Genomic DNA, 12317 nt, shown 5'->3' with positions numbered 1-12317 from the left:
ATACAAAGTCAGTAACAAGCTAGATTGGAATCAGGTGAGGTGAGTTGAAAATCAAAATATTGACCGGGCACGGTGGCTCATGCCTGTAATCCCAGCACTTTGGGAGGCCGAGGTGGGTGGATCATAAGGTCAGGAGTTCTAGACCAGCCTGGCCAACACGGTGAAACCCCATCTCTACTAAAAATACAAAAATTAGCTGGGCGTGGTGGCGGGCTCCTGTAATCCCAGCTACTCAGGAGGCTGAGGCAGGAGAATCGCTTGAACCCGGGAGGCGGAGGTTGCAGTGAGCCAAGATCGTGCCACTGCACTCCAGCCTGGGCGACAGAGCAAGAATCTGCCTCAAAAAAAAAAAAAAAAGAAAATCAAAATATTTTGGTACTACTAACTCTTTTTATGAAAAAGCACTTTAGAAAGGATACCTGCTGTCATCAGAATCATTGTGGTTAATTGGACTTTCATGAGTAATAAATACACAATATAGTTTTTATGTACTTTGTAAATTACTCAGCAACCGGGTGTTAACTACTATTTAATAAATTATTTCAAACACCAAACATTAGACCCTAAAATTTTAAGAGTGGCACATTTTGTGGTTTTTATGATATACTTGAAGAAAATTACTATGGAATATATGTTCTTAGAAACAGCCTTACATTTCTTTACTACCTTATTAGTAGCCATTCTTTGAGCAATTTCTTTTTTTCTTTTTGGAGACAGGGTCTCGCTGTGTCACCTAGGCTGGAGTACAGTGGCATAAGCACAGCTCATTGTAGCCTCCGACCTGTTGGGCTTAAGTGATCCTCCTACCTCAGCCTCCTGAGGAGCTGGGACCACAGGTGTGTGCCACAATGCCCAGCTAATTTTTGATTTTTTGTAGAGAAGAGGTTTCACCATGTTGCCCAGGCTCTCAAACTCCTGAGCTCAACCAGTCTACCTGCTTTGGCCTCCCAAAATGCAGGAATTACAGGCGTGAGCCACCTCACCTGTCCCAAACTCTGTATTAAATGACTTAGAGAAAATATTAATGGATGCCACTTAAATGTCAAGTTAAAGTTTCTAAAAAGTAACATGTTCAATGTGTGAATATATTTTACTAACCAATGTTAAGCATTTAAGTAATCAATACTCATTTAAAATCAACATGTAGGTGTGTTGGCTACAACTACACGATGCCTCTTCTTTCCCATGTAAACATATGTATATATTTTTTTCTGCAGGGTGCCTTGTACTGTCTCCTTGGAAATCACAGTGGTGTGTGCTTGGCAAACCTTCATGATTGGGACTGTATTGTACAGACTTGGCCAGCGATTGTTTCTTCAGGGCTTAGCCAAGCAATGTCCCTGGAAAAGCCATCAATAGTGAGACTGTTTGATGATCTTGCAGAAAAGATTCATAGGCAGTATGAAACAATTGGCTTGGACTTCACAGTAAGCAATGTCATTCTTTCATTCAAGTTTTAGTGGAAATCCCGCCTTGTTAAAATGCCCTTTATTTTTCTTGCCCTTTTTCCAGTAATAATATTCTTGGCATTTGAGTCCAGTGTTTTTTTAAAAAAAACATTTGTTACCTGTTTGCTTTTTGTACTTTCATTGATCATTAAGTACTTTCATAGATAACAAGGTAGAGTAGCAAGTTGGAGCATGGTGGGGAGACAGCCAGGGCTCCACAAAGGCTTACTGATTTGTTATATTTACCCTTATTTTGTGTGTGTCCACAGCTTCATTTTTCAAAGACTTAATTATATTTTACGAGGTTTACCATGCTAGCCAAAGTCACAAAAGATCGACTACTGGGTGCGGGTCTGTAATTTATAGTGAAGAAAACTAAAATTGAATGATTTGACAAATGAAAGACTAAAGAGTATAACTTTCAGTGGTGCTCAGGTTACGAGTTATAGCAGGTTTTCTAGGAACCTGCAAATCTGTATTTTTACCCCCTCAGAACATGGTGGTGAGTAAAAGAAGGATGAGCACAGCAGAATCCACCTCTGCCTTAAAGTGACTATGGTTGACATCTCTCCCCTGGTTTAAAAACCACTGTTCTAAATATATTCCTTTTAAATCAAACATAGCGTTGCTATTTGCAACTGTCTTTAGATTATACTTTATTTTTTAGAAAAAAATTTAATTGAGATGTAATTCACATATCATAAATATCACCCTTTTAATATGGACAGGTTGTATGCACAATAGTATAGTCACAGGGCTGTGTAACCACTTGAATTCCAGAGCATTTTCCTTTTTGTTTGTTTCTCATTCTCATTCTGCTTCATTCTGTCCCCCAAGGCTAGAGTGCAGTGGCATAATCATCCCCTGCCTCAACTTTCCTAGTAACTAGGACTATAGGTGTGCACCACCACACCCAGCTAATTTAAATTTTTTTTTTTTTTTTAAAGAGAGACAGGGGTCTTGCTGTGTTCCCAGGGCTGGTCTCAAACTCCTGGCCTCAAGCAGTCCCCTCACCTTGACCTCCCAAAGTGCTGGGATTACAGAAATGAGCCACCATGTCTGGCCTCCACAATATTTTCATTGCCCCAAAACAAAATGAGTACCTAATAGCAGTCGCTTCCCTTTCTTCCATACCCCAAAGCCCTGGAAACCACTTTCTTTTTCAGTAAATTTTCCTGTTATTAGATATTTCATATAAATGAAATCATAAAATATGTGGACTTTTGTGTCTGGCCTCTTTCACTTAACATTTTCAAGGTTCGTTCAGGTAGTATGCATCAGAACTTCATTTTTTTTTTCCTGCTTTTTTCTTTTTAACAAGATTCCAAAGTCATGTGTTGAAATAGCGGAATTACTTCAACAGTCAAAAAACCCCTCTATCAACCAGATATTGCTTAGCCCAGAAAAAATTAAGGAAGGAATTAAACGCCAACAAGAAAAGAATGCTGATGCCCTAAGGTAATTGATGAATGGTGTACTTCAATAGATGACATATAGATAGAAGTTTTGGCTTTTTTTGAGACAGAGTCTTGCCCTGTTGCCCAGGCTGGAGTACAGTGAGACGGTCATGGCTCACTGCAACCTCCACCTCCCAGGTTTAAACTGTTCTCATGTGTCAGCCTCCCGAGTAGCTGAGATAACAGGCATGCACCACCACACCGGGCTATTTTTGTGTTTTTAGTAGAGACAGGGTTTCACCACATTGGCCAGGCTGGTCTCGAACTCCTGGCCTCAAGTGATCTGCCCACCTCAGCCTCCCAAAGTGCTAGGATTATAGGCGTGAGCCCCCACGCCTGGCCGATAGTAAGTTTTTAACATCTCTAAAATATAGATGTATACCATAATTGCTTAATGATGTTTACAGATTGACTTCTGAAAAAAATACAAAGAAATCGAGAGATAGTTATTACAAAGATTCCTGTTTTTTCTTTGTAAGCTATGGAGGTATAAAACACCATCTTAAAAATAAGGTCAAGCGTGGTGGCTTTTGCCTGTTATCCCAGCACTTTGGGAGGTTGAGGTGGGAAGATCGCTTGAGCTAAGGAGTTCAAGACCAGCCTGGGCAACATGGTGAAACGCTGTCTATACAAAAAATACAAAAATTAGCCAGGTATGGTGGCATGTGCCTACAGCCCCAGCTACTTGGGGGGCTAAGGTGGGAGGATCGCTTGAACCTGGGAGGCAGAGGTTATAGTGAGTAGAGATTGTGCCTCTGCATTTCAGCCTGGGTAACAGAGCAAGACCCTGTCTCAAATAAAACAAAAAGTTATTTCACTGTCATACCTTTTTTTTTTCTAGTCAATTATCTTTCTTTCTTTCTTTGTTTTTTTAAGGTAGTAATATTTCAGAAACTACGTAATTGGTACATATCAGTCATTAATTCCAAAATTCAAGTTTAGCAGATGTATCATTTTATAGTTCATATAATAATAATGACTTTTTGGTCAAATTTGGTATCAGGATTTTAATAAACTGTTTTTGGATTCTTGGTACCAAAGCACTTAAATCCTTCAGTGATGACACTCAAGCAAGAGTCTTCCTAATTTGATTTTGTCTTTGCCTTATAATTAGTATATGAATATGCCTCTTTGTTGTTTTCTAAAATGTGTATAAATAATAAATTCTTACAGCCTATGTAATATATTTCATAGGCTGTATCGTGTGTTTGTGTGTGTGTGTGTGTGTGTGTGTGTGTGTACCACTCCCAATTAATTGATTACTACTTACAGAGTTACTTGTGCATGTCCACTCAGGAATAGTTGAGTTCACTCTCCCTAGCCTTTCATGAGCTTTTCCCAGCATCTCTGTTCACCTGTCTGCTTTCATTCTGGCTTGCTTCTCACCAGGCCCTTTACAGTCAGGTGGTGAGAAGTAAGTGGGGAAGGAGGGTGAATTTGGCTAGAATTTGCATTTCTATTATATTTTTTGATGTTCATTTTAGTATTATAGTAAAGTAATACCTCACCTGATTTTTTTTTTTTTTAAAGGAACTATGAAAATTTGGTAGACACCTTGCTAGATGGTGTGGAGCAAAGAAACCTGTAAGTACAAAAGATTTTTGTAATTCTCACAGCATTTATCTTAAATACTATAGGAGTTTTCTACAAGGAAGGCTATGAATGACTATGTCACAAAAAGTTGTGTTCTGATTTGTGTATTTGGAAGCAGATTAAGAGGAAAAGAGATGGAGGGAAAGTTTGGGATTAATGATAGAAGCAGCGTTCTTCAGTAGACCTATTTTAATTCTTGAGAAACTTAAAATTATAAGGTGTTTCACATACTTTCTTTTTTTTTTTCAAGTGGTTTTATGTGTGGTATGCTTTGTCATTTTTCCTCCTTTTAAGGCCCTGGAAATTTGAACATATAGGCATTGGGCTTCTGTCTCTACTGCTGAGAGATGACCGAGTGTTGCCTCTTCGTGCCATACGGTTTTTTGTTGAGAATCTCAACCATGATGCAATTGTAGTTCGAAAGGTACATACCTTGTTTTAGCTACAGTCTTGGGTTTGAGACTATGTACGTGACCTGAAGTCTTTAAATTCTTCACAAACAATACACACTTGGTTAATAAATATCTTGAAGTATATTGATTTGAAATCTACCCCGTTGGTTCAGAGATGATAATGATTCATCTAACAAATATATAAGGACATGCTTAGGCACTGTGTGTTTAAACACTGGGAATATAGCAGGAAATAAGTTTATAGGCTAATGGGAAAGATTGAAAAATTAGAAAATTAGATGTGCAGTGTTTCAGGAGGGGTAAGAAACCTGAGGGTACAGTTTTGTACTCTCCAAGTGTCAGAGGTGAGGTGAGGGATTGGGAGATGGCCTAAGCTGAAGCATTGGAGAACGACCTTTAAAAATACCCTGAGGCTGGGCCAGGCTTGGTGGCTCACGCCTGTAATCCCAGCACTTTGGGAGACTGAGGCAGGTAGATCACATGAGATTGGGAGTTCCAGACCAGCCTGACCAACATGGAGAAACCCCGTTTCTACCAGAAGTACAAAATTTGCTGGACGTGGTGGCGCATGCCTGTAATCCCAGCTACTTGGGAGGCTGAGGCAGGAGAACTGCTTGAACCCGGGATGGGGAGGTTGTGGTGAGCTGAGATTGTGCCATTGCACTCCAGCCTGGGCAACAAGAGTGAAAACTCCGTCTTAAAAAAAAAAAAAAATACCTGGAGGCTAAGATTTGAAGAATGAGCAGGTATTGGTTTAACAAAGAAAGGGTCAAAGTTTTCTAGGAGGAGAGACTAGCATGGGTCAAGACTGTAGAGTAAGAACTGCCTGTGATTTATTCTAAGTCAGATTTAGCACTCACATGGCTGTACTGCCAGATGTCAATAGGTGAGGTGTTTTTTTTAAAGATCGATTTCTCCTTTGAGTAGAGCAAGCGACCAGTTAAGTGATTTAAATTTTTTTTATAATTGTGCCTTTTTTCTTTTCTAGATGGCTATTTCAGCTGTTGCTGGTATCCTTAAACAGCTAAAAAGAACCCACAAAAAGCTGACCATTAACCCATGTGAAATCAGTGAGTACTACCAGAAGTAATTAATAGTACTTTCCAATAAAACTCAGAAAATTTTCTTGACATGTATACATTTTAGTTCTTGACCTCAAATATTGTTCTATGGATATTAACACAAAATATGAAATAACATTATGAAGGAAACAGTTGACTTAGTAAAAGCCAGTGATAACTATCTACAAAAATAGATTGATTCTTTCTGCCCTCATATTTTTATGTCACCCACTAAGCAATTATACTAATTATTTCATCAACTGTATTTCAGAGACTTAAATTGCTGTTATTAATTTGTTAAATGTTTCTCTTTGGGTGGTGGGATTATAGGGACAAGGTGAATTTTCTTCCTCATACCTTATTGTATTACCAGAATTTTTCAGAAGAAAAAACCATTTTTTTCTGGTCTCCAATCCAGGATTAAAACATTGCATTTCAATTGTATGGTATCTTTAGTTTCCTTTAATGCAATGTTTAATCCTGGATTGGATTATAGTCCAGAAGAAAATGTTTAAAAATTTTTTTTAATGTAAAGTACATTCAGTGGGACAGCCGTCCAAATTTGAGTAAAGTCTGTTGATGAAATAATTTTACTGTATTAATGTAAACTTTGAGAATTGTATTTTGATTATTTGAGATGATGTCTACAGTTGATACTCATAGTTTTGATAAGTATGTGTGGAGAGAGAGAGAGAATATCAAAACGTTAAAATTTGGGTGTCTCAGTGAAAGTTATGTGGGAATTCTTTGAGCTCTGTAAGTCTGGAATTATTATTTCAAATCTAAATAGTTTAAACAAAATTAATCCATTTAATTTTGGTAAAAGGAATGAAGTAAGTTTCATCCTTGATCTTTTCCCCCAAAATAACTGATTCAACAAAATTTAGTAGATAATCCCATCTTCTCTGTTTTGAAATGTGCCCCCAATTGCTCATACATATGTTACCTTGTCTTGAGAGAATTTTAATAGTGTTGTATTGTGAAGACAAAGTTACACTGGTACTGTTGATTGAAATTTGAGAATAACTGTTGGGTGAATGTTTTTAAATTCATCAAATGTGATTGTCTTTTCCTTAGGTGGATATCCTAAACCCACCCAAATTATTGCTGGTGATAGACCTGATAATCATTGGTTGCATTATGATAGCAAAACTTTACCAAGAACTAAAAAAGAATGGGAGTCAAGTTGCTTTGTGGAAAAAACTCATTGGGGATACTACACCTGGCCAAAGTAAGTAACTTACTGTGTATCTTATCATTAAATGCATTTGATATAACTGTTTTATCATATTTCAGTTTCTGGGGAGGTTCAGAGGCACTTGAAGGTTCTTTTATCTTTCCCCTTCCCTAGTCCTCTCTTTCTTTTGCTCCTGCCAATGCTACGCCTCATTCCTGCCTCTTTCCTTGTATGAAAACCCTTAGCCTTTCTGAATCCCATGGTTATATGGCTAAGGAGGTTATTAATAGCTGCTCTAAATTATATTCCTACCTATTAATAATACACATGCCTAAACCAGCCCAGAGAAATACATACTTTTCTCTCCTTATTAACTCCATTTGTCATTAGGACACAGTGATCGGATAGATTTTTAAGGCCTAGACTGTTACTGCTGTACTCATCTCCCCAAACTTAGCATCTAGTTAGAGTTCATTAAAAGTGCCTTCTAATGCTTTCTATCCATGAAGCTCTAATATTTTTTTCTATGCGTATGATAAATATGAACTCTTACTATATAGGAATATGGTTGTTTATGCTGGTGTGGAAGAGCAGCCTAAGCTTGGCAGAAGCAGGGAGGATATGACAGAGGTAAGCATTCCATTTCACCATAGTTCAAATGCATCTTATTTTGGGCCACTGATTTATCTCAACCTCACTTCAGTTCTTCTTTTTCTTTTTTTTTCTTAATACAAGTTGTGTTTTTCAGTATAGCGCTGCATAAATATTGGTGACTATGTAATCCATTCTCCCCAACCCCTTTATACCAGTGCCAGTTGACATAGATCTTGATGTATCTAAGACTGAGGTACTACCCCATTCAGCACTCCCTTGGCTACTGCTTTATGTAGTTTGCTGCTCATTTCTTGTATCAGTTCTGTTACAAGTGTTTTAAAGGAAAAGTTCATGACTGATTTTTAGTTTTCTATTGCATATAAATTATGGGTACTCCGTAAACACATACTGGTAGATTTCAGTTAAAACTTGACTTAAACTTCATTTAATTTACTTCATTTTGAAAGTTGACTTGGCTGGGAGCCATGGCACATGCCTGTAATCCCAACACTTTGGAAGTCTGAGGCAGATGGTTCACTTGAGCCCAGGAGTTTGAGACCATCCTGAGCAACATGGCGAAACCCTGTCTCTACAAAAAATACAAAAATTAGCTGGGCGTAGTGGTGCACACCTCTAGTCCCAGCTACTTGGAAGGCTAAGGTGGGAAAATTACCTGATTACCTGCAATGAGCCATGATCACACCACTGCACTCCAGCCTGAGTGACAGAGTGAGACCCTGTCCCAAAAAAAGAAAAGAAAAAAGAAAGTTGACAAGGGTTTTTAAGTTTATGTATTCCTCAAGTTAATGGTGTTGTAACTTTTTCTGGTTCTGAACGGTTGGTTTACCTTTTAACTTCTGGTGTTTTATAAATATGGAAGTGATTTGTTGGGGCTTGATTTATAGTTTTGGGGATTTTAACAAATTGCACACCAGATGTCACAGTTGCTTTCAGTCTTCATTTACCAAGCAGAACATTTGTTGATTTTTAATTCACAGTGTGAGAAATAGGATTCAAACTTGAGAATCTGAAGGAAAACTTATTCTTACTGTTTTAGCATTTTTAGAGGGAGATAGTTGGTTTTAGAAATCATTGTTATCTATGAGAACTAAAAATTCATTGAAACAAAAATACAGCCTGCTTTTGACTATCAAAATCTTGTAATTTTAACTTTTTCAGAATCATGTATTTAAGTAGATTTTAAACCCTGAATATTGTTCTTTTTTTTTTTTTAACTTTGTAGGCAGAACAGATTATATTTGATCATTTTTCTGATCCTAAATTTGTTGAACAGTTAATTACTTTTCTATCATTAGAAGACAGAAAAGGAAAAGATAAGTTTAATCCACGACGTTTTTGTCTCTTTAAGGTAACTATATTATTTACATATCCTCTTTGTAATGCTTAGTAACTATTCAGTTTGTAGGTTCATAACTTATAAATATTTGATCAAGGCTAGCCATCTGCTTTCATCTAAAATGGCACTGGAATTTACACTGAACATGTATAGACTTTTGTTGTTGTCATTATTCCCTAAACAAGACATTATAACAAGTATTTGCGTAGCATTAATATATAATACAATTGGTAAACATTGTATTAGATCTTATAAGTACTCTTAAAATGATTTAAAATATACAGGAGGATGTATTACCATTTTATGTAAAGGACTTGAACATTTTGGTATTCTGGAGTGGGGATCTTGAAACCAGTTCCCCATGCACACCAAGGGATGACTGTATTTATCTTTAATGTTTGTTGTAATTGGCACTAGAAAGAAAAAAATACCCAAAACTATATGTGTTTTTTATGTTTAGTTGCTTTTTTTGAGGTGTGATACTTAGAAAGATTATTAATATTTGTTTCATTGGTTACATTTTAATGTGATGTTTAAAATGACAATATTCTTACTATTTTAACTTATCGGAATTGTTAAAGCAGTTCTAAAGGGGAGTGTGCTTGGAGTTTTTAAGCACATTAGTAATGTACAGAATAATTACAAGCATAATTATAATTGAGATGATAGCCATTTGAGTACTGAAGAACTGTCTTTGTTTTTATAGGGTATATTCAGGAATTTTGATGATGCCTTCCTGCCAGTTCTGAAGCCGCATTTAGAACGTTTGGTTGCAGATTCACATGAAAGCACCCAGCGATGTGTTGCAGAAATTATAGCTGGTTTAATCAGAGGTTCTAAGCATTGGACATTTGAAAAGGTGATGTATTAATATTTGTACAGAACATTTCCTGTTAAAGCTATGTTACCCATTTTGGTGGCAATTCCCAACACATTAGATGCTGATAATTAAAATATGAAATGATCAGTGATAGGAAATATGCCGATATGTAGACATTGCTTTTGATTACAGATTACAGCCTAATGGTCTCTAAGAACATTTACTATCTTTAAATTTTTGAAATATTTACCCACATTGGTGGAAAAAATCCAAAAAAAAAAAAAAAAAAATTCCAGTTTCTTGAAAAAGAGGAAGATCCTGGAACACTGGTCCTACATTATTGCACTGTGTCACTCTGCTGATGGTGCATGTGCGCTTCTCCCTTCATTAAGCCATTCCAGCTTCTCATTAAGTCTTTTCTCTTAGCCTCCTTATCATTTATATTACTTGCCTAGTCTTCTAGACAGTTGGAGTTTGACTCTCCCTTTTAGAGGATCCCTCTTTTTAATTGTAAGATTTAGTTTTCATACACCTGTCTTTAAGGTTAGTTTGTTAGCAAAATGCACCAGACTAAAAATAACCTGGTCAAATGTCAGGACTACCTGAACATAAGGTAGACCATTATTTTGTCGAAGAGAAGACACGAATAGGGTTTTTTGGTCAATTTTTAGGAGGACTGCAAACACTTTTGCTTACGAGAAACAATTTTATTTTAAAATGTTACATGTGGTCTTGTCATCTGTTATGTTACTAAAGCCACTCTTGAGTTACCTGTTTTGTAAAACATAATTCCTTTCCCTATATGTTCTTTGAGATAAAGCTTTTTTTGGTAAAATCAAAACAGTGCTGCCACTGAAAATTTTGTCTTTGCAAACCCTTCCTGCTGACTGAAGAATTCCTTCCTGCCTCCCTCCCTCCCTCCCTCCCTTCCTTCCTTCCTTCCTTCCTTTCCTCCCTCCCTCCCTCCCTCCCTCCCTCCCTCCCTCCCTCCTTGTCTGCCTTCCTTCCTTCCTTCCTTCCATCTTCCTTGTCTGCGTTTCTTCTCTTTCTTTTTTTTTGGACAGTCTTACTCTGTCGCCCAGGCTGGAGTACAGTGGTGTGATCATGGCTCTGTGCAACCTCTGTCCCCTGGGTTCAAGCAATGCCTCAGCCACCTCAGTAGCTGGGATTACAGGCATGCGCCACCATGTCAGGCTAATTTTTGTGTTTTTAATAGAGGCGGGGTTTCTCCACATTAGCCAGGCTGGTCTCGAACTCCTGGCTCTTGAACTCTGCCTACCTTGGCCTCCCAAAGAGCTGGGATTACAGGTGTGAGCTACTGTGCCTGGCCTTCATTCATTCTTTTTTTAAAAACAAATTTCAGATTTTTTTTTTTTTTAGGAACTTAAAAAATTGATAATAGTAGCTGTTCATGTTTATGGGGTACATGTGATATTTTGATACATGCACACAGTGTGTAATGATGAAATCAAGGTATGTCCTTTTTTACTAAAGTACAGTCCATGGACCTACAGCAGAGGTCGCACTTGGGAGCTTTTTAGGAAAGTAAGATGTCAGGCCCACTTAAGATGAATCAGTCTGCATTTTAAGACCTCAAGGTGATTTGTATGCTCATTAACCTTTGAGAAAATATATGTGCGTAAATGCAGTCTCTGTACAACTGTATGTGTTTTTAAGGACTGTTTATCCAAGACTTGGAATTTGAAGATTATATCTCAGACTAATTACTAAATTAAATTGAAATGTCATTCATTGCCTCTAAGATTTAATCAAATGATCTTGAGAAATGTGGAAAATTTGATTGAGGTTTTGTTTCAGCCTAGTGTACTATTATACAAGATTTTTAAGAACACTTATCAGTCATATGAGAGATTTGTTTTGTTTTGTTTTGTTTTTTGAGACGGAGTCTCGCTCTGTTGCTTAGGCTGGAGTGCGGTGGGATGATCTCGGCTCACTGCAACGTCTGCCTCCCAGGTTCAAGCGATTCTCCTGCCCCAGCCTCCCGAGTAGTTGGGATTACAGACATGTGCCACCACGCTCAGCTAATTTTTGTATTTTTAGTGGAGACATGGTTTTGCCCTGTGGCCAGGCTGGTCTTAAACTCCTGATCTCAAGTGATCCCCCTGCCTTGGCCTCCCAAAGTTCTGGGATTACAGGCGTGACCCACTGCACTCAGCCAAGATATTTTTTTTAAAGAGCCACACAAAGTATTTACTCTTTTCTGAATATCTTTTAGGAAACATTTCACCTATATCTGGATATGTATGATGATAATGTAGTGAGGTACTTTCGTGGATTAATTGGGTGCTCTAAAAAATAATTGGGGCCAGGCATACTAGCTCATGCCTATAATTCCAGCACTTTGGGAGGTCAGGGTGACAGGATTGCTTGAGGCTA

The 12317-nt window shown here is 37.6% G+C and overlaps 1 protein-coding gene across 2 annotated transcripts in view; it reads left to right on the top strand.

Moving 5' to 3' along the window:
* PSME4 (proteasome activator subunit 4) overlaps positions 1–12317 on the top strand; it is a 106681-nt gene that overhangs the window by 68663 nt on the left and 25701 nt on the right. For both annotated transcript variants that reach the window (XM_025353783.1, XM_025353782.1), the window contains 9 exons: positions 1218–1427; positions 2770–2906; positions 4436–4489; positions 4793–4922; positions 5900–5981; positions 7050–7203; positions 7710–7779; positions 8987–9112; positions 9807–9959. In XM_025353783.1, the coding sequence (XP_025209568.1) occupies positions 1218–1427; positions 2770–2906; positions 4436–4489; positions 4793–4922; positions 5900–5981; positions 7050–7203; positions 7710–7779; positions 8987–9112; positions 9807–9959 (1116 nt within the window). The remainder of the gene's footprint in view (positions 1–1217; positions 1428–2769; positions 2907–4435; positions 4490–4792; positions 4923–5899; positions 5982–7049; positions 7204–7709; positions 7780–8986; positions 9113–9806; positions 9960–12317) is intronic.

This window comes from Theropithecus gelada, chromosome 13 (genome assembly GCF_003255815.1).
Source record: "Theropithecus gelada isolate Dixy chromosome 13, Tgel_1.0, whole genome shotgun sequence".
In the NCBI taxonomy this organism is placed as follows: domain Eukaryota; kingdom Metazoa; phylum Chordata; class Mammalia; order Primates; family Cercopithecidae; genus Theropithecus; species Theropithecus gelada.
Note: the sequence above shows the minus strand (reverse complement) of the source record. Positions and strands in the feature narration are given on the sequence as shown.